The sequence below is a fragment of the Hemitrygon akajei genome, chromosome 12, assembly GCF_048418815.1.
Source record: "Hemitrygon akajei chromosome 12, sHemAka1.3, whole genome shotgun sequence".
In the NCBI taxonomy this organism is placed as follows: Eukaryota; Metazoa; Chordata; class Chondrichthyes; order Myliobatiformes; family Dasyatidae; genus Hemitrygon; species Hemitrygon akajei.
The window spans coordinates 64,936,396-64,962,306 of NC_133135.1; the positions used below are offsets into that span (position 1 = coordinate 64,936,396).

The 25,911-nt window shown below is 40.9% G+C and overlaps 2 protein-coding genes across 4 annotated transcripts in view; one reads left to right on the forward strand and one right to left on the reverse strand.

The window, feature by feature from the left end:
- Positions 1-25,911, forward strand: part of trmt1l (tRNA methyltransferase 1-like) — an 82,353-nt gene that overhangs the window by 24,821 nt on the left and 31,621 nt on the right. For all 3 annotated transcript variants that reach the window (XM_073063302.1, XM_073063303.1, XM_073063301.1), the window contains exons 9-12: positions 1,826-2,075; positions 4,873-5,085; positions 12,925-13,115; positions 14,126-14,204. In XM_073063302.1, coding sequence (XP_072919403.1) covers positions 1,826-2,075; positions 4,873-5,085; positions 12,925-13,115; positions 14,126-14,204 — 733 coding nt within the window. The remainder of the gene's footprint in view (positions 1-1,825; positions 2,076-4,872; positions 5,086-12,924; positions 13,116-14,125; positions 14,205-25,911) is intronic.
- LOC140737415 (uncharacterized) lies at positions 15,094-24,351 on the reverse strand. Its single transcript, XM_073063905.1, has 3 exons — positions 24,286-24,351; positions 17,023-18,558; positions 15,094-15,158 (listed from the first exon to the last, which is right to left on the reverse strand). Exons 2-3 carry the CDS (start codon positions 18,188-18,190, stop codon positions 15,094-15,096), a joined length of 1,233 nt encoding a protein of 410 aa, XP_072920006.1. The 5' UTR covers positions 18,191-18,558; positions 24,286-24,351.

Consider the following 25,911-nt stretch of genomic DNA (forward strand, 5'->3'; position numbering starts at 1 on the left):
GAAAATATTAAGAGTTAATGGAGAGCAAGGACAAAATTGGTCTTTAAGATCAGCATGGTCATCTATGCATGGAGTTGATAAAGATGTGGAGATCTTAAGTGAAATTTTTACATCTATTTCTACTTGTGAGACAGACACGGAGTCTACTAGAGTGAGGCAAAACAGCAGTGACGTCATGGGCAATATCTGGATTACAGAAGAGGACATGCTTACTGTTTTTAAGCAAATTAAGGTGGATAAATTCCTAGGGTTCCCTTGGACCTTCTGGGAGGTTAGTGCAGAAATTGCAGAGGCCCTGTCAGAGATATTTAAAGTGTCCTTAGTCACTGGTGAAATGCCAGAGAACTGGAGGATAGGTTCTATTGTTCCATAATTTAAGGAAGGTCTTAAGAATAAACCTGGAAATTATAGGTGGATGAGCCCGATGTCAGTCATAAGTAGGTTACTGGAAGGTATTATAAGGGACAGGGTATATAAGTATTTGGATTGATTAGGGATAGTGAACGTGGCTTTGTGCATGGCAGGTCTTTTAGTTTTTTGAGGAGGTTCTGAGAAGGTTGATGAAGAGAGGCTGATGGACATTGTCTATATGCACTTTAGCAAGGCCTTTGATAAATTCCCACAGAGGAGGTTGGTTGCTTGGCATTAGGAGGAAGTAGTCAATTGGATTCAACATTGGCTTTGCGGGAGCAGACTGTGAATGATACAGACGATTGCTTCTGTGAATGGAGGCCTGTAGCTAGTATTGTGCCTTAGTGATTGGTACTAGGTCCATTGTTGTTTATCATCTGTATGAATGATTTGAATGATAATGTAAATTGCATCAGCAAATGTGCGGATGACATCAAGATTGGGGGTAAAGTGGATAGCGGAGAAGGCTTGCAACGTGATCTGGACCAGCAGGGAAAGTGAGTTGAAAAGTAGTAGATGGAGTTTAATACAGATTAATGTGGGGTGTTACACTTTGAGATGACAAACTATGGTAGGATTTACACAGTGAATGGTAATGCACTGAAGTGCCATAATTTTTGAAAGTGGCATCACAGGTAGGTTATAAAGAGAACTTTTAGCACATTGTCAGGGCACTGTGCACATGAGTTGTGATGTTATGTTGAAGTTATGTAAGACATTGGTAAGACCAAATTTAGAGTATTATGTGCAGTTCTGGTCACTTATCTATAAGAAAAATATCAATAAGCTTGAAAGAGTGCAGAAAACATTTACAAGGATGTTGCTGGGACTTGAGGACCAGAATTATAGGGAAAGGATGATTAGGGTAGAAGTTTATTCGCTAAAGCACAGGAGAATCAGTAGAAATCTTATAGAATTATACAAAATTTTTAAGGGGTATAGATCAGATGAATGTGGGTAGTTTTTTTTCCTCCTCGGATTTGATGCGACTAGAACTAGAGGTCGTAGACTTAGCGTGAAAGGTGAAATATTTACAGGGAGTCTGAGGGGAAGCTGCTTCGCTCAGTGCGGAATGAGCTGCTGGAATGTCATAGTTGTGGGTTCAATTGAAACATTTAAGAGAAGCTTAAATATTACGTTACAGATGGTACATCAATGAGACGGGAATGGAAGGCTGTGGTATGGGTACAGATAGATAATATTAGTCAGAAAACGAGGCCAGCATGAACTAGCGTGGCCAAGAGCCCTGCTTCTCTACTGTAAGACATTATGACTCTAAAAGCAACTGAGCTGGTTTAGCCTCCTTCTAAGCTGATCAAAAATGTCCAGCCCACAGTCTCCATAATCAGACTGCTCAACTTTACAGTTGTTATCTCTTCTGAAATACTTGTGGATTATTCTTTTATTTTTGCAGGAATTATGGGGTTGCAGTGGGCAAAGCACCTGAGAGATGCAGTGAAAGTCACGATAAATGACATAAATGAGGGATCTGTGAAGATGATTGGAGAAAATTGTCTTCTAAATCGAATGAAGGTGGTAAAGAACATAAAAGAGGAGGAAGAGGACGAAGATGAGGTTGAGGAAAATGAGGATACTTTAGGTATTATAGAGGTCACACAAATGGATGCCAATGTACTCATGCATTTGAGAGCATTTGACTTCATGTGAGTGAAATGCATCATAATATCAATACTTGGGAAAATAATATGATTTTGTTTTCTCTTCACATACCTGAATAAATTTTAAAGTTTAATTTTTCTTTAAAGTGATCAATAGTCTGCACTTGCTAGACAAAATATAGTAATAGTTGGATTTTGCAACAAACTTGTTGCTACTAAATACTGGGGCCACAATATATCTTTTTATGTAGCTTGTAATAAAGCATGTGCTGAGCAACATTGTGAGCTAAATTTAGGAAGTAACCCAATTTGGTACCAAGTGATCTTGGATCACAAATTGTTGTCATAGAATTCCTTGAATTCCTTCAAGGAAACGTTGGTAGAAAATGAAATACTATTCATATTGGAGGAACATTAGGAAGGTAGAAGAAAATATGGGCTGATTCCAGTAGTGAAAGATCCAACTCAGAAGAAGTACTTTAGCCATATTCATGGTGGTCTTCTATATCCAGTCAGAGGGACGAACTGTTCTAAGCCTGTTTTAGTCAACTTGTTATATTTCTTTTTTTTCCTGGTTTCCTGCTGAAAAGTAATTCTGACTGCACTTCCCTGAAGAGTGGTCAGGGATAGAAACTTACTGCCTGTCTCTAAAGAAGATTTAAAGATTGTGCAACCTCATAATTTGCAAAAGATTGCAATAGCCATACATGGTGAAAAAGTTATCAATGTTAAGTTAGACAGTATTGCAAATGAACAATGGTCTAAAGCATTTAGTAAGTCTTAGAATACAGAAAAAAAATCATCTGCATATGGTTAAATACTCAGACAAACATTAATTATTGGAGAGGTCTATTTCCCAAATTGTGTGATTTGACAAATGCTGTGGAAAATCCCTGTTGTTGAAGTGGCTGCAGAGGAAGGAAAAATGTTCTTATTGCAGACAGATGTAGCCTATTTTGGATCTGCCCATAATTTCATGTGTATTTCACTCTGCCTTGTTGAGCTCAGAGAAGGTTAACTACATTAATTACTATGAGTACTTCCATTCTGGTTATTCATGGAATTTAAACAAAATTGTACTTTGAGAAGGCAGTACTGTAAATACGTTCTTTTTTTTCTCCCCCTGTTAGTGTTCAAAGTGATGTAAGCTTTGTAGATCGTCACTTTTTCAGTTAGTAGAATTGGGATTTTAGAACTTTGAGAATTCTTTGCTGTATCAGTCTTTAATGACATAGTAGGAGTAATCTACAGGATCTGCCAACTGTCTTACAGCCCTTTAAAAACAAATGAAACATAGTACATGCTGAGTTCTTATGTCATGTAGAAACTAAAATTCACCCCAATGGGTCTGAAATATTTTAAAGACTTTCAGTTCAAGCTGGGCTGAAGGCATACCTTTTAGTGTCTGTATCACCAATTCCTTGCTGAGGAGTTGTGTGTTCTATTGGCCAGGAGAAGGTAGAAGTGGAATTACTGGTGACACAAGATCTTTGTTTTTTCACTTTGGGGTTTTGACGATTTAATTGCTGGTGTTGCATTACAATTGACTAGGCCCTGTTTTCACTTTAAATTAGTTTACTGAACCTCTACACCCTTCTGAGCCTCTATCTTTGCCAGCAAAATATTTTCATTGTTACTTCTTGTTCTTCGACATCCATATGCCCTGAATCAAGAGCAACATCAATGTGTGTTGATTAAAAGTTGCTTTACGTTTGTAAGTTTCTATGGCAGGAATGACGAATTTATGGCACACAAAAAATTTGTTGGCACGTGGCATCCAGTCCCACCCCTTGATTCTTTAAACCCCAACCATAATAAAAAGATACATATTAATATCTTTACTGCCAGATGAAGCAGTGAACGATTCTTTACAAGCCAAAAACAGTGAGGTGTTTTCACAGAGAATGTCTCACACTGGCTTGGCACCAGCCAGATGGTTCTTAGAACATATGACATTGGATAATACATTTTGAAATCCTCATAGGCCTGGTGTACACATCAGTATTTAGATTGTAAAAGGTTGGGCCAATTGACATTGGTTTTGCTCTGCTTATATATTTTTTCTTCTGTTTGTGAGTGAACACTGGATATTCAGTGATAATAATGGGAAATACTGCTATGTAGTTTACCACTTCCATAAATATTCATCTGAATCATTGTTTTCAATAATGCACTTGGTCAAGTCTATTATAGGTGTATACTTACAGCTGAAACTAGTGCTGAATGCATAGCTCTCAAAGCAACCAAATACAATCCAGATGTAAAATATTTCTCATCATTAGTGCAGCAACACATGTCACACTGAGAATAAAGAGTGAATATTTTCCTTTATTTGATCTTTTATGAATATGCACCAAAGTTTATAGTTTTACATTCTCATTTCTTATGTTATATAAAAATATTATTTAGAAATGATGTTATTTTTCTTTTGTCTTTTTTAAAAAATCAACATTAATTTTTGGACAGGGTTTCTAAAATGCTTCATTTATTTCAATCTGTCCTTGTTATACATGTAAATGTCTGTTTTCCTTAAGATATACACAATTATTGATCAATGATAATCTCTGCTTAAAATTACCATGGCACTTGTGAATTTTTTAGAAAATTATCACCAATTTTATCACATGCTCTCAAACAAAAAGCTCTGTAGGGATGCCCCTGCAGAAATCTGTCCTGACCTACCTCCCATCTGGAAGATGGAGTATGTTGGGGAGAATTACTGAAGTAATATGCTGTGTAAAACATAATGCAAAATATTTTTCCTCTGCCTTTGTTCAGTAATGAATATGGCAGATTCTACAATTGCAGCTATCTGATTATGTTTATTTTTGTCTTGGGGTAGACACCTTGACCCATTTGGAACAGCAATAAATTACTTTGATGCTGCCTTCAGAAATGTGAGGAATCTTGGAATTGTTTCTGTGACATCCACTGACATCAGCACATTGTACTGCAAGGCCTTAAATGTCACTATGCGCCACTATGGGTGTCATATTGTCCGGACAGAATACTATAAAGAAGTGGCAGCCAGAATGGTCATTGCTTCAATGGCAAGGTAATATGTTCACTAATATCTCTTGTAAAAATGCAAGGTTTTAGAGAGTACCTCCTTAGTAGCTTCAGGAAATGTTTATCAGTTCTATGCTATACTATACTTTTCAAGAGCAAGTCCTTTCAAGTCAAAGCATTTTAAAATTTAATTTTATTTAAATGAATGTAATATCAAAGATGTATGCACCCTCTGTTCTTAAAATATATAATAGTTAACTACCTTCTTTTTGAGTAACCACTATGTCCACGGATGGAAATACATTCACTGTGAGATGACAGGACTGAATCAAAGCTCAATATTTGCACTGGCAATAGCCCTGTTACTCAAGTTTGAAGTTTCTTCTTGTGGGCATGTTTAACTTCCAGAGCTGACGTTTCTTTGTTCCAGCCAATTGTTGTGATGGGGACTGGGAGGCAGGGTCCCTGCTTGATAAAAATCCAGCTCATTAATAAAACATAGTTGCGGTAATGGAGTTGTTAGCATCTTGAGCCTTTTTCTGCCATTTGTAGCCTGACACTATTCTTCCCTTACCCATACAATTTAATTGCAATGTATACAGTATCTATCATTCTCAGATAAAAAATACATTTTTGAGATAGCATCTGTTAGTCTTTTCAGAAAGGAGTTTCATTTGCCTCTTAAGGTATAGGCTCTGACTGCCAACCAATGTGAAGAATCTTGAACTGTGAACACTATGTGGTTCTTTAATAGATTGTAGACTTTAATCCAATTTATGTCCTAAACATTCAAGTTCTAGCAAATGCAACACACTTTTGTAATCCTTATTATTTATTATAATTAAAACTCTTGGAATCCAAATGTCATTCTGGTATCTCTTAGGTAATGTGTGGCAGAATATTAAATGCACCGGATTAGCCACTGTGGTGCAGGTTTAGTTAAACCAGCGCTCTCTGAAGCTTAGAGCTATATTGTCTTTAATCCTCTTGATCCAGTGTCCAGAATTTCTTTAGTTTTATTTTGATTACATTTTGTACCTTCACCAATCACTAACTTTTCATCCTACATAACAGAACATAGAGCAGTATGGGCTTTATAGCCCACAACGTTGTGCCGACTTACATTAACCTTGCTCCCCCATCAATCCAACCCTTCCCTCCAGCCTATAACATTCCAACTTCTCGCTAATGTAAGAGTCTCTTAATTGTCCCTATGGGATCAGCCTCTGTGACCAGCCCCAGCAGTGGGTTCCATGAGCTATTTGTGGTTTAAGAAAAAAAAACTACCTCTGACGTCTCCCCTAAACTTTCCACCACTCACCTTAAACTGATGCTGTCTTGTCTTGGCCATTGCCACCCTGGGGAAAAAGGTGCTGCTGTACACTCTATCCATGTGTCTCATCATCTTCTGCACCTCTCTCAAGTCCCTTCTCATTCTCCTCTGTTCAAAGGAGGAAAATCCCTAGCTCGCTGAATCCCTTCTGTTTTTACAATGACATTTTTTACAATAACTATTGATTTTTAAGTTTGTAGCCATTGCTTTTGGGGCAGCATGGGGAGTTAGGTGTTAGGGACAGGGCTGAGGAAGAGAGAGAGTTAGAGGTCAGGGGTAGGAACCAGTGTTCAAGCCAAGATGGCGCTGAGCTGCAATGTCTATCTACGTCATGGTGCAGACTTAGTAGCTTTGTAGGTTCATAAGGAAGTTATGGGTGACAATGCAGGGAATTGGGAGTCAGGTTAGGGTTTAGTAACAGATGAGGGAGAAAGAGAGGTCAGGACAGGAGCCTGTGTTTGGAGTACAGGCCACTGGGATCAGAGGGCCGTGCTGTTCCTGAAGTTGATCCTAAGGTGCTCCGTGGTTGAAGGTCAAAGAGCCGGGAGGTCAGGTCATTTGAGGCCTGGAGGTCAAACCCATGACTGGTGACTCCTGAGGTCGATACCCAGAGATCGGTGAAGTCCAGCGGTCAAAGCCAAAGGTCAAAGTTCAGAGCTTGGTGAGCCTGGAGGTAGAGAGCCCAAAGGGTCAAAGACCAAAGTTAGTTGGACCAAAGGTAGAGGCTCGAAGATCAAGTCTCTGTGTTCAGACCAAAGACTGGAGTTAGAGGCCTGATGCCTGTGAGTTTGAGAGTCTTGGTCTGAGGTCTGGAGGTGACCTCTGCTGGGGCTGGAAGCCTGTTTGTGTGAGGAGGTGAAAGGGGCTTGTTTTGTTCTGTTGTTGGTTCTGCTTCTTCTGTTGTTCTGTGTTGGTTGTTGTATTGTTGTTTTGAACATTGTGGGCATGCTATGTGTGGCAACACTTGCTGCTGCCCCCTGCACACCCTTTGGTATGTTGGTTGTTAACTCAGACAACACATTTCACTGTGTGTTTTGATGTACATTTGATGAATCTGAATTTGCTGTTAGAGATATTCATTTATCACAGTTTTGCCTATTCACATAATATCTCTGTAATTTAGTGCTGCCATCTGCAGTGCTCACAAGTTGGTGCCACAGGTAAAATTGGATATGTGGCTTTCCTTCTAGCTGTTCAAGTATTGAGTCAAAATTTGTGAGATTGGAGGGTCACTTAAAGTTCAGAGTGGGAGGCTAAGGACCAAACTTATTTGTGGATCTTCTGTGTGTGTAATTGACAGCATAGAGGCCATTAGGCACCTGAAACAATGTACTGTTTCTGGTTGCTTGCAAAAAATTTTCCTGGATGTGCATAGCCTATGAGAACATGTAACTCTGCACCATCCTAAAAGGATGTAGTCCACTTCTGCATTATTTCAAAGAGTTTATTCTACCTGGGCCAGTGATGGATGCTCCAAAGTGTCCGTTTCCTCTAGGTGGATGTGTCCTTCCATTTCCTCCGTTACTCATTACTCAAACACCAGCCCCACAATATATCCAACTGGCATAATATCTTCACACCTAACCCCACTTGCCAGCTCACCACCCACATGCTACCTCTTCACCCAAACAAATATCCAAAGCAATTTCTCCTGGTGATTTCCTTTCCAAATCTCTAGGCAGAATGCTTCTTGTTCCCGCAGTCAGTTGTACTTGGAAACTGCTGCTTAATATTTTAAGCAACATTTGTACTGTATGAAAAATCTTTTGTGTTCCCTTCTTTTCACATGCCAACTTCCTTTCCTCATGAATGTATAAAATAAACTGTCTGAATTGTGATTAATTTGTGCAAAGCAAATACATAAAATAAAGATAATTGAACCTAAGGCATGTGCAACTAAACACAAAAATGCTATTTGCTACTGAACCCAGGATTAAAAATGTTATCCTTGTGCGTGACTGAAAGGATTAAGTATTATGTTTACAACCATAATACTATCTGTCTAAGTCAACCATACTGAAGTTATTCAGAATGAGAGACAAATTGCAAAAAGGGAGATTGGTCCACACGTCATCAGAAGAACTTCTTATAGTAAGTACACATTAGATTGACATTAGCTGAACCAGAAGTTGCAACAGCCATTCTGCAACCACTGTTTAGTATGATCTGGGAACAGGGACATATCGAAGAGCTAGACAAAAGGAATTATTGTTAGGATCCCCAAGAAAGGAGCACTAAGTGATTGCAACAGCTGGTGTGGCATCACACTTTTGTCAGTGCCCAGCAAAATGCTTATCAAAGTCATTTTCAATGGATTATAGATGCTGTCAATGTATGCTTGAGGAAAGAGCAAGCTGACTTCAGGAGGAACAGAGGCTGTGACGACCAGATCCTCATGCTGAGTAACATCATAGAACAGTGGCAGAGACAACTTTATGTGAATTTCGTGGACTATGAAAATGCTTTTGATAGCATCCATAGGGAGAGTCTCTAGCAAATTCTCAGATCATATGGGAACTCTTCCAAAATTGTCCAGCTTATAGTAACTTCACCTGCACAGTTGAGGACGGCAACTTGAGCTTTGAAGTCAAGACATAAGTCAGGCAATGCTGTGTGATGTTGGTGATACTATTTAACCTGGTGATTGACTGGGTTATGAGGCAAACAATGAAGATAACCAGAGACAAATTAGGTGGACTCTATTCCCTACTTTAGAAGAGCTTGGTTTTGCAGATGACCTTGCATTAATATCACTTACATACCAGTACACGCAAGAGAAAACTCAGCACCTATGTAGCTTTTGTGGACAGGTTAGACTCAGAGACCTTGACCCTAAGTATAGAGCCTCCTCCTTACATCAAGGCACATGACATCAACACACCTGCCTGGGCAGCATCACTTGGCAGGATGGTGACATCATGGCCAACATCCAGTGCAGACTCAACAAAGCTAGAACCATCTTCAGATCAATGAGTAACATACGGGGATCAACCAAGTGCAGCGTCCACACCAAGTAAAGCTGTACCAGAGCTGTGTTCTGTCCACGCTCTTTTACAGGTCAGATTGCTGGTGCATGACAGAGGGTGACCTTTCCAAGCTCTCATCATTCCACACCATGAGCCTCCAGAAGATCCTTTGTATTTTCTGGCCAAGAAATATCTCCAACCACGCCTTACTCCTTCAGTGTCACCGAGAGTACATGGCCACAATCATCGTATGGAAACACTGGAGATGGATTGGGGACATGATGAGAAGAGAAGCCAACTCCATCATCAAGGCAGCACTTCATTAGGACTCTGCAAGATGGAGGAAACGCAGAAAACCAAAGACAACTTAGCTCCATACCGTAGAGGCAGAAATGAAGACGGTGAGCCACACCTGGGGCACCATAGAGAAGATAGCCAAGGACAGACAGAGATGGAGGACCTTCATTGCTGCCCTAAACACCAGTAAGGTAACAGGCAGTAACTAACTAGATTGACATTGGGCTCCATAAATGAAACAACATATTCAAAGTCCATGTTTAATATTTAAAAAAGGAAATTGCCTCATATACCTGGAACTTTAATTTTTCAGCAATGTACAATTTTTATGCTGAATGAAGTGCAGTAACAATAATTTACAGTAACAATAATTTCCCTCACTCTGGATAATCAGCTGGGCAATTCCTCACAGTCCTGAACGGAATTCTGTGGTTGGAGTGCACGGGGTAATTCTATTACATTTTTAACATTGCAAAAGGACTTTGACTTTGTTATTCTGAGACAACCTTGTCTTCGCAGTGCAGCCTTCTAGGCAGTTAAATTCATTACTTGCCATTGTTCTTTAATCCTTCCAGAACTATGGTGAGCTTATTCCTGACATGTAATTCACTGAAAATGGTTGTTGTGATGCGTCTAGTATGGTAGCGTAGTAGGTAGTGCTTGTCGCTCTCACTTTCTGCTTCCACTGCTGGCTAGAAGTTTTGCGAGAAGGAGAGCTGAATGTGTAAGTCTTTCCTGGCCAGTACATACCTTCTCCATCATCAGACCTCATGTAGTGTCTCCTGGCTGGCGACACATGGAAACTGAACTCCTCACTGAACTACAGAGGACAGGGAGGAGGTCTGGCCCCTGCACACGTAGTACATAGGCACACCATTGTATAGACATGCCCTGGTGCTCGTGAAACAGATTCCCCAGCTATGGGTAAATAGCTCCACTGCCTTGTGGGCAGCCTCGGGGGAGACGAAGGCTACGGGAGTAAACCCAGACAGCAAATCCGGAGTGGAGTCCCTAAGGCAGCTGAATGTCATTAAACATCCTTCCGGCAGCCAGGCTGGTGCCAAACATATTGCTTCATAAGCTTTCCATTGGACTACACTGGTGAGGCCAAGACGAGGATCTTGACAACTGGGCATCTCAGGATCCCCAGACCTTCTGCCCAGGCTTGTGATGATGATCATTGTCTCCCATTGTTCTTTGAGAAAGACAGATGCCAACCAACCAACCAACCAATTCACTGAGCTCCTGATCCCAGACCACTAGCCTCAACCTCCAATTATCACTCTGTTCAGCCATTTCCAATTATCTTTTTTGCTCTACCCCAATCCCTTCCAATTCAGCATATAGACCAGTACACCTCAGTACAGGTCCTTCAGCCCATGATGTTGTGCCAGACGTTCAAGTTACTCCAAGATCAATCTAGTGCTTCCTTTCCACATGGCCCTCTATTTTTCTTTCATCGGTGTGCCTAAGAGTCTCTTAATTAACTGCCTCTATCACCACCCCTGGCAGCACATCCACTACTCTGTGTAAAGAAACATATCTGTGATATCCTCCCCGTACTTCCTCCAGTGACCTGAAAAATTATGCCCTCTTGTTATTAGCCATTTCAGCTCTGGGAAAAAGATGCCAGCTGTCCACTCTGTCAATGCCTCTCATCATCTTATGCGCCTCTATCAAGTCATTTCTCATCCTCCTTCGCTCTCAGCACCCACCACCACCAGCACTAGCTAAATTATTACACTCCAATTACATAAAATCTCACTAAAAAATTATTGTAACTGTAGGTCACTGAATCTCTTTTTAATTTCTCTGAATCTTTAACTTCTAATTCTTATCATTATTCTAGTGTTTAATGTGGCAGTAAATAGTTTTACATTTGAATGTCTATATTTACTGGGTCAAGATCAGTTAAAGTTGGATATCAGATACAACTTTGGCTATCATCTCATCGGTGTAAAACTAATATAAACTTTGTGGTTTTGGTGAAGGATCTTTAACTTGAAAGGACCCTCATCTGAGGATTTCCAGTATTTTTTTATTTTATTTGATTTAATGATTAAAAAAGACTGTTATAAATGTTGTCAACTTCTAGCTTGATCCTTTAAGTAATGCATGTTTTAATAAAACACGTGTATTGATCTGGTGAACTGCAGAGCATGTTAATCAAATTTTGGTTACATAAATTTAGTCCAAGTTTTATCCAGAATATGGAATAAGCTGCCATATGGAAGTGGTGGATGCAGGGTCAATTGGATCAGCACGTAGGTAGGAGGGATGTGGAGGCTGATGGCACTAGACAGAATGATAGCTCAGCAAGGACTATATGAGCGAGAGGGCCTGTTTAGGCACTGTATGCTGTACGACTCTCTGTCATGACCAGAACAAGTTACCCATTTTTCTGTGAGAACTTATCAATAGATGGTCTGTTAAATTTCAGGTTTAGTGTGAAAGGGTCCTGAATGCCTTTGAGTTTGTTGTTGTTGATTCCAGACAAACTCTGATTAATATTGACTGATGAATATTAGAATCTAAAAGGAACTTCCAGTCAAACACTGCAAAGCCTTCAATGAAGTTATATATGATTTTATGTTTCTTTTTTGATCCAAGTTTCAACAAAAGAATAAATTAGATTTCAGAGTATTCTCGATCATTTCAACACACACAAAATGCTAGAGAAACTCAGCAAGTCAGGCAGCATCTATGGAAGGGAATAAATAGTTAACATTTCAGGGCTTTTGAAAGGTCTTGGCCTGAAACATTGACTGTTTATTCATTTCCATAGATGTTGCCTAATCTGCTGAGTTCCTCCAGCATTTTGTTTGTTGCTCTGGATTTCCAGTATTTGCAGAATATCGTGTTTATAATTATTGTTTTTCATCTTTCACATTAAAGTTGTGTTTGGAAATACAAGGAATAAAACAAATGGAATTTGGCTTTACTAAATTTGTCAGTCTTACAGTTATAGCAGTAATTTGATGCATTTTTCCTAACTGATCTAAGAAAATGGGGTCTGGTGTCCCTTTTGGCTTAGTTATACACTGCCTTTGCTGTGCTGTTGCATGCAACAGTGCAGTCTTGTCAGTGCGAGGTTGTCATTGCACCATGCATTTTTAGTCAACTTTATCCTGGAAAGCAGTTACATGGATAAATCTTAGATCCAATTATGATTCTTATAGTTGAGGTAGTAGTACTTTTCTCTTTGTCCTTAGTTAAATGGAACAGCATCTGAAAGGTTCCCCTCATTGTTCAGCTGCGTTACCCTGTGTTTTCTGCTGTTCCCCTGCAGGGCCGCAGCACGCTGCAACAAGGGGATTGAGGTTCTATTCGCTGTAGCTCTGGAACACTTTGTTCTGGTGGTGGTGCGGGTGCTTCGAGGTCCTTCCCAGGCAGATGAAAGCCTGAAGAAAATCCGACGCCTGATCCATTGTCAGTGGTGTGAAGAGCGGGTCTTCTACAAGAAGTGCCATATGCTAGAAGGTAAACCCCACTCAACAACAGTCTATGCAGCCAATGGTTAAATATATTTAGCTGTTTCCCTTCACCTGAAAAGGGGGCTCAGTGAACTGCTGCAGTGTTTGTCAATCTGCTGTTGATTATTTGTGTCCTCCCAATGCTTTTTAAGCTCCCTGTACTTCAGCATTTTATAGTATATTATAGTAATATCCCTTTAATATTTAATATCTGGCTCCTCTTTCATATGCCATTGTTAGCCGCCTTAAATGGCAGAAAGTTTGTGTCACATATTTGCTGAATCTGTTGTAGATTTGACCAACTGGTAAGTATATTTGAAATGCCCTAGTGGTTAAAGTTAATGATTACCCATCAAGCAAAATTTCAAGTAATACAAGTGGTATTGCAGTTTCCTCATTCTTCTAAGCACCAGAGATTTATGTATTTTATTTTGCAGGTAACATGGAATATAAGAACCAGATATGTTAAGTATTTCTTTTCATGTGAATCCTAATATATTGAAACATTTACTGAATATGACCTCCGTTGATACTCCTGCCCCCCCCCCCCTTACCCCATCCCTATCTATAATTTTAGTCTGGTTCTCTTTCTCTCTCTTTTTTCCCCCCCTCACTACAATCTCCCCCCAGCCCTACCTTTCTTTCTCTTTTATTTCCCATAATTCTCCACCTTCCCCTTAGCCCATTTCCCTTCAGCCTATCACTTCCCAGCTCTCTACTTCATCCCTCCCCCCACTTCTTATCCCCCCCTCGACCATCCTATGTTACTTCACTCCTGATGAAGGGTTTCGGCCAGAAATGTCGTCACTACCTCCTCCCATAGATGCTGTCTGGCCTGCTAAGTTCTGCCAGCATTTTGTGTTTTTTACAGAATATGGTCTTATGGTTTTAAGTTTGGAGTCAGCACCATACAATACAAACACTGTCATAGCCTTGAAAATTGATGTGCAACAATGCTTTATATTTAGTAACAAACAACCAGTCTATTTTCAAACAGGTTTTCTGTTGTTATTTCAGAAAGTGCATACCGTCAGCTGCCGTGTGATTGTCATGGAAGTATGCCAGGAAAAACCGCAGTGGAGCTTGGACCATTGTGGTAGGTTGCTGCTAACAGTTAAGGATTTGGAATAAAATTCTAAGTTATTGTTTGACCTCATGTTGAGTCCTAAACGTCCAGCATTCCTAGTTTTAGACATAATTGTCTTCTTTTTACTCAAGCAAGGAGTTTTGCCAATGTTATTGAAGTGTTCTACAGTCTAACATTTGGTTTTCTTGTGGCTGGTGTGTCAAGTGTCCTAATAAATGAAAGAGTTGCCAGCAATATTTTTCAGTCAAAACCTGCTGATCTGAAATTGTGCCCACTCCTAATGGCCAAGTTCCTAATATGTTCTGCAAAAACACAGGTTCAGCACCTGCGTGTGCCACATGTGGGTGGGTTTAGGAGATGACAAAACCACATACTTCAAAGGCCTATATTAGACTTCCAATGTTGTGTTTTAATTTAGTCCTCTATTTATTGTCAAAAGCACAAGTACGTATATACACATATGGTACGAAAAATTTACTTGCAGCAGTATCGTAGGCACTTTAACATTCACAAGAAAAGCGCACATTCAATATTATATTTTGTTTTGCAAGAAAGAAAGAATTAAAAGGAACAAAGGTCCATTGTAGTACAGAGTGGTCATAGTGTTGCTATACCGAGGTAGTGATTAGGGTTGTGCAGATTGGTTCAAAAGCCAAGTGTTTGAGGGGAAGTAGCTGTTCTTGAACCTGATGTTGTGGGGCATTCTGGCTTCTGTATCTCTTGGTAGCTGTGACGGATGATGCCTGGACGGTGGAGATCTTTGAAAATGGATGCTGCCTCGTAGATACTTTCGATAGTGGGGTACAATGTGCTCTTATGTCCACTAGTCTGCAGCTTTTTGCTTTCCTGAGCATTAAGATTGTTGAAATAGACTATAATGCAACTAGTCGGTATACTTTTAACAGTACATCGGTAGAAGTTTGTTAGAGCTTTCGGTGGCATTCCAAACCTCCTTGTTAAAATCTAAACAAGACAAACCAACAAAAAGGAATTGAGTGCAAATGAGGTTAGGTTTCCCTGTGTTTTAAGGACTTAAAAATCTGTGTCTATAACCATAAATAATATAGGTGCTATAGGCTTGCATAATAGTTCTACACCGTACCTTTCTCAAGTGTGAAATTATATAAAGGGATATCCTATTGTTTTACAGTTAGTGACGTATTTGAAGAGTTGGCATTGCGTTACCATAGGAAAATCATCCAGATTGCACAAACCTCAATGTGATAATGATCAGAATGTTGCTTTTGTGATATTGATCAGGAAGCCAAAATAATTCTCCTGCTCATCACACTGTTATTAAAAGTGTTATTATTACGTTCGTAACACCCGCTTCCTTCAATGCGTTTTTACCATCAGTAAAAACGAAGTAATACAGAGTCTTACAGGATTTTAGAATCTAACACAATACAAAAGAGTTTTTTTTTCACTACAGGGTAATACAGTTATACATTCAATTCAGCATCTAAACAGTTAACGATTACATTGTCACTTCCTTTAATATCTTAACATCTTGTACCTTACTAAAGTCTTGTAGCATCAGACTCCAATTTAATAACCACCTATTTTTATTTCTTTCCTTCAGCAAACAAAAACTAAAGAGTTGTGATCTTAGCTTACGTGTATACTATAAAAGTTCATGCAAATACTAATCTTTATTGTTACTTTCAAACTTAGCAGTCAGTCTTCCATAGGGGTTGTCTTTATTATTCACATGCTTTGTCGAAATCCCTTAAAACCGGATCCTGCTATTAAAAATGGCATCCCATCAACCCTCGCCCCTTTTCCAGTTAACTCCCACGTGGTGAGCTTGTGCACCCTGGCGAAATAGGCTTTCGCCCGCTCATTTCATAGGAGTTATTTTATCAACAATGTGTTCCAAACTTAGACCATTTTCCAAATTTCCGCACAATTCTTTAAGTTTAAGCAAGTTGCTAGTTTTCTCTTCAGGACCCTTCATGCTATTAGTTCTCAATTTAAGATCTGAAAGCGATCCCCCTTTGTTCAAACAGCATTTCGAATTCTGCCTTTTCACACCACACTCTTGAATAATAATAGCGTGTGGGGCACCTTTACATTCCAACTCAACCTGTAATTGATTCGCAGGCACCGCGTTACCAAGCCATTGTCTCTGTAGCCTGGTTGCTGCTTCTGACATCAATCCAGACTTTAAAATTTCTTCATTCAACTTAGGAACTACACTTTTCCCTTTTTCTTCAATAATAATATTCACCTCACCACCTTTTATCGCCTCACTAACTTTTAACACACCTTCGAGCACAAACAACTGGGAATTCTCACTTCCCACTATTACCAAGGTTAACCCTTTCTTCACTGAACCAAGTCCATCTGACCCGCAAGGACTGCATTCCTTTTCAACTGAATCAAATACCTCAGACTTTTTCTGAGCTCCATTACTAGGTTCAGTACCACGTGCATCCACATCTTGGACACACTCAAACGGGACATTTGCCTCTTCCAGGCTTTCAATACCCGTACCCTTTTCAAATTCTAAATTCCCCTGATCCTCCCAACTACTCTCTGGGCAACTCCCTTCCAGAGTAAACTCAACCCCGCGGGCTGAAACAACCTCATCTGCCAACCCAGCAGACTTCTTCAAGGTAATGGCATCCTTTTCATCTAGGACTGCCCTCATTTCATTATCGGGAACACCTTTAGAATTTTCAACTTCTTCAAACAGTTCTGCCAAACCAGACAGATCATCCATGTCATCCTGGACCTTTTAACAGCTTTATCTGTTTCTCATCTTTACTTCGTGCCTCTATAAATTTTCTTCTCGCTAAGGGCAGGTCTACCTCCTCTTCCTTACTCTCTTTCACTTTTCTGTTCTCCGTTTTTCCACCCTCTAAACCCTCGTGGTACAGGGTCGGTAAAAACGTCTCAGCCAAATCAATACTGGCCTGATTTAAACTGGTCTCTTTCTCAGCTGCCTTTCTCGACATGCTGCGAGTGATCACGCATGCGGGATAGATCTTGGAATCTAGGGGCAGGACCTCAACACTCACAGACTGGCTCGTCAGCTTCATTGCTGACCAAACCTTACCACCGGCTAAATCATTACCAAGAAGGACGTCCACGTCAATTCTCGGGAATTCTGATCGCACCCCTATTTCAACTGGTCCAGATACCAGCTCACAATTCAGAATCATCCTATGCAAGGGCACCACTTCGGTCCCTTTTCCTATTCCTTTCAAAGCTACCATTCCCATCTTGCGACCAAAATCCAGTACCTTACTGCTAATCAATGACAGTTCAGCTCCCGTGTCTCTCCAGATCCGCACTGGAACTGGTGTGTCTCCCTCTCTCACAGACACGGTTCCGTTTGACATACATGTCTCAGACCCTTCTCGTACTCTGTCTACCTGGGGCTCTCTTGTCGATTTACTGATCACCACGGCACATCCTATAGGGACTGCTGCTCTCCATTTTCCTGTCTCCTTCCTCGGAGCAAGGCACCTAGATGCAATATGTCCCCCCTTTCCATAATTAAAGCAGGTCAAGCCAGGAACTCTCCTGCCGTCTTGCCTCTCCTCTTCAATCTTACCACTAGCTCCCAGCGGGACCTCTGCCTCAGCCGGCAGGCTTTCTCTACCGTTCCCACGGTCTCTCTGGTAACTTTTATTCGAGGAAAACTTTGCCTTGTGGGTTAGGGCATATTCATCTGCGAACCTAGCAAATTCGGAGATGGACTTATTCGGCTTCTCATTCAAATACATCTGGATATCCTCCGAAACACAACCTTTAAATTCCTCAATCAGAATTAACTCCCTGAGACGCCAAAAATCCTCTTCCACTATTCTTGCTGCACACCAGCGATCCAAGAGCACACCCTTCTCATAGGCAAACTCGGTATACGTCTGATTCCACCCTTTCTTTAAATTTCTGAACTTTTGTCTATACGCTTCAGGTACCAATTCGTAGGTCCGAAGAATGGCCTCCTTTACTTTTTCATAATTCTCAGACTCTTCCTCCTCCATGGACAATGCCGCATATGCCCGTTGTGCCTTCCCTTTTAACACACTTTGCAACAACGCCACCCACTGCTCTTTGGGCCACTTCTGATTCACGGCCACCTTTTCAAAACGCAAGAAATAACTATCAACATCCGTCTCCTCGAACGGAGGTACTACCCTCAACTCCCGACTAACATCAAACCGCTCCTCTCGGTCTGACCCTTGAGCTCTTCACTCTTGCCTTAACTTCTCCATATCCAAGTCATGTTGCCTCTGTTTCTCCACCTCCCTCTCCTTCTCGGCTCTTTCCTTTTCTTTCTCCGCTCTCTCCCTCTCTTTTTCAGCTGCTTCCAGCTGTTTTAACTGAATTTCATGCTCCTTTTGCTTCTCAGCTCTTTCCTGCTCCCTCTTTACCTCTAACTCCTTTAGCTGGAGCGCATGCTCCCGTTGCTTTTCGGCTCTTTGCTGCTCTTTTTCCTTTTCAGCTGCTTCCAGCTGCTTTAGCTGGAACTCATGCTCCCTCTTCCTCTGTTCCACGTCCAGCCTCAATTTCTCCAACTCTAACTGAGCCGTCCCACTAGCTGGTACCTTTTCAGGGATATTTTCCAATACCTCAGCTGAAAACACATTCTTCACAATATAATACTGAGTTATGGCCCTCTGCACCTCCCGCCTTTTCATTGACAACCTCACCTCTGCGAGGTTTAGTCCTTTCGCAATATTTATCAAGTCCGACTTTGTGGCCGCCTCTAGCGCCTCCAGAGTCGGGTTTTCTATAAATTCTTCCACGTCCATCTTTGCTGGTTTCCTGTCTGGCTACCCGCGCAACCAGATCCAAGTTTGGACTTACAAGCCTGATTCACTGGCCCCCCAATTTGGTATCAAATCTCGAGACGAGAACCCCAAGTTGTTACGAACCCCGTAACTGAGTCACTTACCAGCAAAGATAGAGAGGTCCGTTGAAGTCTGATGGTACTATTTTTAACAGTATTTATTGGTAAAAATACATAAAAATAATATCAATGCAAACATACAGATAATATACGTTGTCAATACTAAATCTAAAAGTGCAGGTATAATAATAATCAATAAGAAATAGCTCTATCGTTGTCTAGGGGATAATGTGTTGTCCGATGGAAATATAAAAGTCACTCAGTTCATGCAGGCTTCAGCCTTTGGTTGGAGTCAAGAGAGAGTTTTTAGAAACTTGCCAGCTTTTCCTTTTTATGATGTCGATCCTTCGAAATTTCATTGGTGGCCTCTTCTTTAGCTAAGCCGTTCTTCCGTGGTAAGGCCCCAATCCCGGGCAACGGGAAAGGACGCACGCGAGCCCTCCACCGGCTGTCGCTATTAAACGCTGTCACGGGATTTCTAGCGTTTCTCCTGGTGCGTCTAAAGGGGTTGTTCCCCAGACCCTCTTTTATCCTTTTTCACGGGGTCTCAGATGTCAATCAGGTTGGGATGATGCAATCCCTCAACCAGCCCACTCTGGTCATTCCCTGAGGGCTTCAATGAATAGTACAGTACTCAATACACAATTCAGTCTCCAAGAGACAATGGCCGTTATCCGTGGCTTTGTCTTGCTGAGGGGCCAGAACACGTTCCAAAAACCTTGAGGATTCTCTCTCATTTCCTGGGTCCCAGACCCGAATTAATAGCGATCTTGCGATTCTCAAGAAGGAGGGGGCTACTTTGTACCCTTTGGCCCCTCAGAGTTGTGGCACGATCGTAACAAGTTTAATACCTTATTCAGACAATGGTATTGCAGCACTCCCTCCATACCACTTCAGCCTTGCCTTCCATTGTCCAAAATCCAAAGAAATCCAAAGGTGCCACTGCTGAATATTAGTGTGCAGAAGCTGAAAGTGAGATCGTAAAGCAAAAACTTGACGATGTTTGACGGACCTCTGCTTCGTATCGTTGAGCTTAGTTGTCATCATTTTCTTTCACTGCTTTGAAGAAGTTAATTTTCATAATCCAAGTTCTTTCCAGTCTATTTCTGTTGGAGCCTTCTAGTCTCCTGGAGCCATAAAATATTGCAAACCAATGCACAGAGATTCTTTTAAGGTTTTGCCACCTCACTTTTCTTGCCGTGTCGTGGAAATATTCTTCCAAAGCATTCTCATGACTTGATATAAATCAGCATTATACACCAGAATTCTGACATTTAAACCAGGAAGCACTCTACAGCTCTGCAATATTTCCAAGGGATTATTATGGATAATTAATGCTAAAGAACTTGAAAGGTTTAATGTTCCATTCACTGGGAACATCTAGGAAACAAAAGAAATTAGTGAAATGGATAAGGTTTGTTATGAAGCAGCATTCTACTTCAGTAAGATGCTCCAGACCATTTCCTCACCATTACTACGGCATCATGAAAGGACCAGAATACACCTTCTGTTTTTATGCATCTGACAATTGTTTTTGGAAAATATAGCTAACAGGTGAAGATTTCAATTAGCTTTCTCCTTTTCATAATTCCCAAGCAGGATTTCAAAAATTACACTTCTGTATTTGGCATGCTATGCCTTGAATTGACTACTGCAGTATTGAAATATTATGTTGGCATTGAATATTTTTGTTTGAATTTATAGCCTACTAGTGCTTATTTGTATAATAGCTACTTCTTTGACATTTTGTATTTTCATTTTTTAAGTTCAATTTAGAACTTGTGGTGTACAAATAAACTTTGTACATCTGTGACAGATTGTGTACTTTGCTTTGCCATACTTTGTATCCTTGTAAGTTTAAATTTGTCTGATTAATATTTTACTCAGAGGAAACCAGTCCAGTAAAAGCACTGATATATCCATTTGACCTTAACGTGCTTTTTAGTCATGTGTATCTGAAGGCGGCTCTATTCACAGGAGATATTGTACACAAAAGCAGAAGGTTTGTTATGTGTACCACAGACAAGTGCTCTTTGTACACATGCTCAGGTTTAACTACAAATGGCAAGCAGAGGAAATTTTCCATTTGAGTTGGAAAAACTGAAACTCTACCTCAGTGCTATGTTGAGCACCTTTTTGCTACTTTTTATAACAAACAACAATTAACTCAGAGTGGCTCAATCATGAGCCCAACATTATTTTACTTGCAGCAAGGGAAGACTAGCACTACACAAGAGCCAGTGATGGCTTTGCGAAAACAGACAGCATAGTCACTCCTTTATATACAAGGCTCAGGTCAAAGACAGGGTGCATTCTGTCCAACTGCTTAATCAGTGTTCTTGGCATTCTTCCTGTAACTGAATCCTCTTGTCTTTAATCAGTTTGTCATCGATTCAGGTTCCATTTTGTTACAGACAAAAGTCCTATTTAGTTAGTACAAGTACGTTTTCACATTCCCTCCGTTTGTATACAGTATGCATATTCTGTATACGTATATAAAGCAATGATGCATTTTCAAAGCCCAACCCCAAAATTCCCTTTTCATCTGTCCACTTCAACAAGTATCCATTTTTTTCTTTGATGTCCTCCCTTTCATCCTGTTATTTCACACAAAAATCATAAAAGAATAACAGCCATTTTTATATGAATACAGAATAGTTGCCCCCCCATTCTCCTAGCACCCCGAATGGCCACCGGCCACCTCCTGGAGTGTCACAGTTGTGATACTGATCCTCTACATTCTTAATCTCTTTGGTAGCTTCCAGGATGTGATTTGCCAAATGAGTTATATTTTCTGATTCATCAGGTATGTAAGTACACCAACACAAGTGCCCACTTTCTCTGATAGAATAAAATTCAAAGCCGTTCTGTTTTATAATGCTACTGTACAAACAGCCATCAGTTCTGCCAACAACTTGGTTAATGCTTGTTGGGTTTGATCAAAGGCATACGTGGTTTCATTCCACAAACCAATGCCATATTAATTAATACCTGGGACAATCTCACTGTCCTATATCCTAAATATCCACCTCCACCGCCATTGCCGGCAACCCATTCCACCCACTCACCACTCTCCGCGTAAAAGAAAAAACTTAGCCCTGACATCTCCTCTGTACCTACTTCCAAGCACCTTAAACTGTGCCATCTCATATTAGCCATTTCAGCCCTGGGAGAAAGCCTCTGACTATCCACACAATCAATGCCTCTCATCATCTTATAAACCTCTATCAGGTCACCTCTCATCCTCCGTTGTTCCAAGGAGAAAAGGCTGAGTACACTCAACCTATTCTCATAAGGCATGCTCCCCAATCCAGGCAACATCCTTGTAAATCTCCTCTGTACCCTTTCTATGGTTTCCACATCCTTCCTGTAGTGAGGTGACCAGAACTGAGCACAGTACTCCAAGTGGGGTCTGACAGGGTCCTATATAGCTGCAACATTATCTCTCGGCTGTTAAACTCAATCCCACGATTGATGAAGACCAATGCATTGTATGCCTTCTTAACCACAGAGTCAACCTGCGTAGCAGCTTTGAGTGTCCTATGGACTCGGACCCCAAGATCCCTCTGATCCTCCACACTGCCGAGACTCTTAACATTAATCCTATATTCTGCCATCATATTTGACCTACCAAAATGAACCACCTTACACTTATCTGGGTTGAACTCCATCTGCCACTTCTCAGCCCAGTTTTGTATCCTAATGATGACCCACTGTAACCTCTGACAGCCCTCCACACTATCCACAACACTCCCAAACTTTGTGCCATCAGCAAATTTACTAACCCATCCCTCCACTTCCTCATCCAGGTCATTTATAAAAATCACAAAGAAAAGGGGTCCTAGAACAGATCCCTGAGGCACTCCACTGTCACCGATTTCCTTGCAGAATATGACCCATCTGCAATCACTCCTTGCCTTCTGTAGGCAAGCCAATTCTGGATCCACAAAGCAATGTCCCCTTGGATCCAATGCCTCCTTATTTTCTCAATAAGTCTTGCATTGGGTAACCTTATCAAATGCCTTGCTGAAATCCATATACACTACATCTGCTGTTCTATCTTCATCAATGTGTTTAGTCACATCCTCAAAAAATTCAATCAGGCTCGTAAAGCATGACCTGCCTTTGACAAAGCCATGCTGACTATTCTTAATCATATTATACCCCTCCAAATGTTAATAAATCCTGCCTCTCAGGATCTTTTCCATCAACTTACCAACCACTGAAGTAAGACTCACTGGTCTGTAACTTCCTGGGCTCTCTCTACTTCCTTTCTTGAATAAGGGAACAACATCTACAACCCGCCAATCCTCCGGAACTTCTACTGTCCCCATTGATGATGCAAGGATCATTGCCTCCCACAGTAGCCTGGGTTACATCTTGTCCAGTCTTGGTGACTTATCCAACTTGATGCTTTCCAAAAGCTCCAGCACATCCTCTTTCTTAATGTCTGTATGCTCAAGCTTTTCAGTTCACTGTAAGTTTTCCCTACAATTGCCAAGATCCTTTTCCATTGTGAATACTGAAGTAAAGTATTCATTAAGTAAGTCTGCTATCTCCTCTGGTTCCGTACACACTTTTCCACTATCACACTTGATTGGTCCTATTCTCTCACGTCTTATTCACTTGCTCTTCACATACTTGTAGAATGCCTTGGGGTTTTCCTTAATCCTGTCCACCAAGGCCTTCTCATTGCCCCTTCTGGCTCTCCTAATTTCATTCTTAAGCTCCTTCCTGCTAACTTGTCTGTTCCTATCTCTCTCCAATGCTATGGTAAAGGAGATAGTATTGTGATCACTGTCTCCAAAATGCTCTCCCACTGAGAGACCTGCCACCTGACCAGGTTCATCTCCCAACACCAGAACAAGTACAGCCTTTCCTCTTGTAGGCTTATCTAAATATTGTGTCAAGAAACCTTCCTGAGCACACCTAACAAACTTCAACTATCTAAACCCCTTGCCCTAGGGAGATGCCAATCAATATTTGGCAAAATTAAAATCTCCCACCATGACAACCCTGTTATTATTGCACCTTTCCAGAATCTTTCTCCCTATCTGCTCCTCGATGTTACTATTGGGTAGTCTATAAAAAAACACCCAGTAGAGTTATTGACCCCCTTCCTGTTCCTAACTTGCACCCACAGAGACTCCATAGACAATCCCTCCATGATTTCCTCCTTTTCTGCAGCCGTGACACTATCTCTGATCAGCAGTGCCACGCCCCCACCTCTTTTGCCTCCCTCCTTGTCCTTTCTGAAACATCTAAAACCTGGCACTTTTAAGTAACCATTCCTGCCCTTGAGCCAACTAAGTCTCTGTAATGGCCACAACATCATAGCTCTAAGTACTGATCCACGCTCTAAACTCATCCGCTTTGTTCATGATACCTATTCTGTTGGTTTTTAGAAGTTTTCTAATCCTCTAACTTCCCACTAATTTTTGTTGTAGTATATGCCCTCTCTTTGACTTTTATGTTATTACCAATTTCTAGCCTCTCTTCCTCACGGTACTTACTGTAGTTTCTCTTTCTTTTGTTCACTACAGTGTCCTGTAGGGATTAAATTTATGAGCTCAAATTCCACAGTTCCCACTCTTACTTATTCTTTTTATCAATGCTTCCTTGCTGCCAAGTCTTGAGTGTCCCTTCCACTCTATCGTACAGATTTAGTGCAACACTGATGCCAGAGGTGTTCCTGACACCCTTACTAGTCAAATCTAATCATTGATACCCATATGTTTCTGGATGCCTTGCTGAAAATATTGGAATCACGGAGAGAGAAACGATCCATTCAATAGAGAGTACCACAGATCACAGAGTATAGAACGGGAGTGGGGCAGAACCTGGTATTTGCCACACAGAGCAAAAAGCAAGCATTTTTGTCATCATTCCTCCACGGAGTCTCTCCAGGAGTATTCAGTCACTAGAATCCCTTTTGGTCCGCTCCCACACCTGAACATGTGATCTCAGTGGAACCTCTGAGTTCTGTCGAGCATCTTTTCACTACCTCTTGTAAAAACAACAATTAACTCAAAGTGGATCAGTCATAAATGTGTTCTTTGTACTTGCTGCAAGGGAAGACTAGCACCACACAAGAGCCAGTGATAGCTTTGAGAAAACAGATAGCATAGTCACTCCTTTGTACACAAGTGTTGGCTCAGTTCTAGGACAGAGTGCATTCTGTTCATCTGCTTACTAACTGAATGCACTTGTCTTTCTTCAATTTGTACCCTGGTTCCATTGCATAACGTTGCACGAATGCTATTAGCAAAGCTCTCTGATACAATGCAGGTTCCATTTGGTTACAATCAAAATGCCATTTTATTACTACATGTTAAATACAGTTCCACAGCTACTATAGGATTACCGTAGATTCCGGACTACAGAGAGCACCTGATTAAAAGCCGCTGGCTCTAATTTTAGAAATAAAATCAATTTTTTACTTGTAAAGGCCGCACCGGATTTTAGGCCGCACCGGATTTTTGGCCGCAGGTGTCCCACGTTGTAATATGAGATATTTACACAGAAAGATATTACACGTGAGGATTTTTTAACTTTTAATTAAATCCATATGGTAACAAAAACAAATACATATTGCAAATGCTTTTTTTCGAGCCGTGCCCATAACGCGGCTACTTTTAAATATACGTTGCGTATACTTCTTTACTGAACAACATTCCAATATCTCCTAACGACTGGTAAAAAATATATATACTGCAGCCTACCAGGAAAAGTTATTGATCGCCTTTAACTTAAAAGCAGCGTTTTCGCTCCGCCGCTCGACCTCCTCCTTCCCGTTTATCGCAAACGGCATTTAAAAGCAGCGTTTCGCTCAGATCCAAAGCCGCTCGCGTA

Coding starts and splice junctions, on each gene's coding strand:
- LOC140737415 (XM_073063905.1), bottom strand. CDS start 18,190: ATGGAGGAGGAAGAGTCTGAGAATTATGAAAAAGTAAAGGAGGCCATT. Junction 15,159..17,022: donor GAACAGAAAAGTGAAAGAGA/GTAAGGAAGAGG, acceptor TGTCTTGTTTAG/ATTTTAACAAGGAGGTTTGG.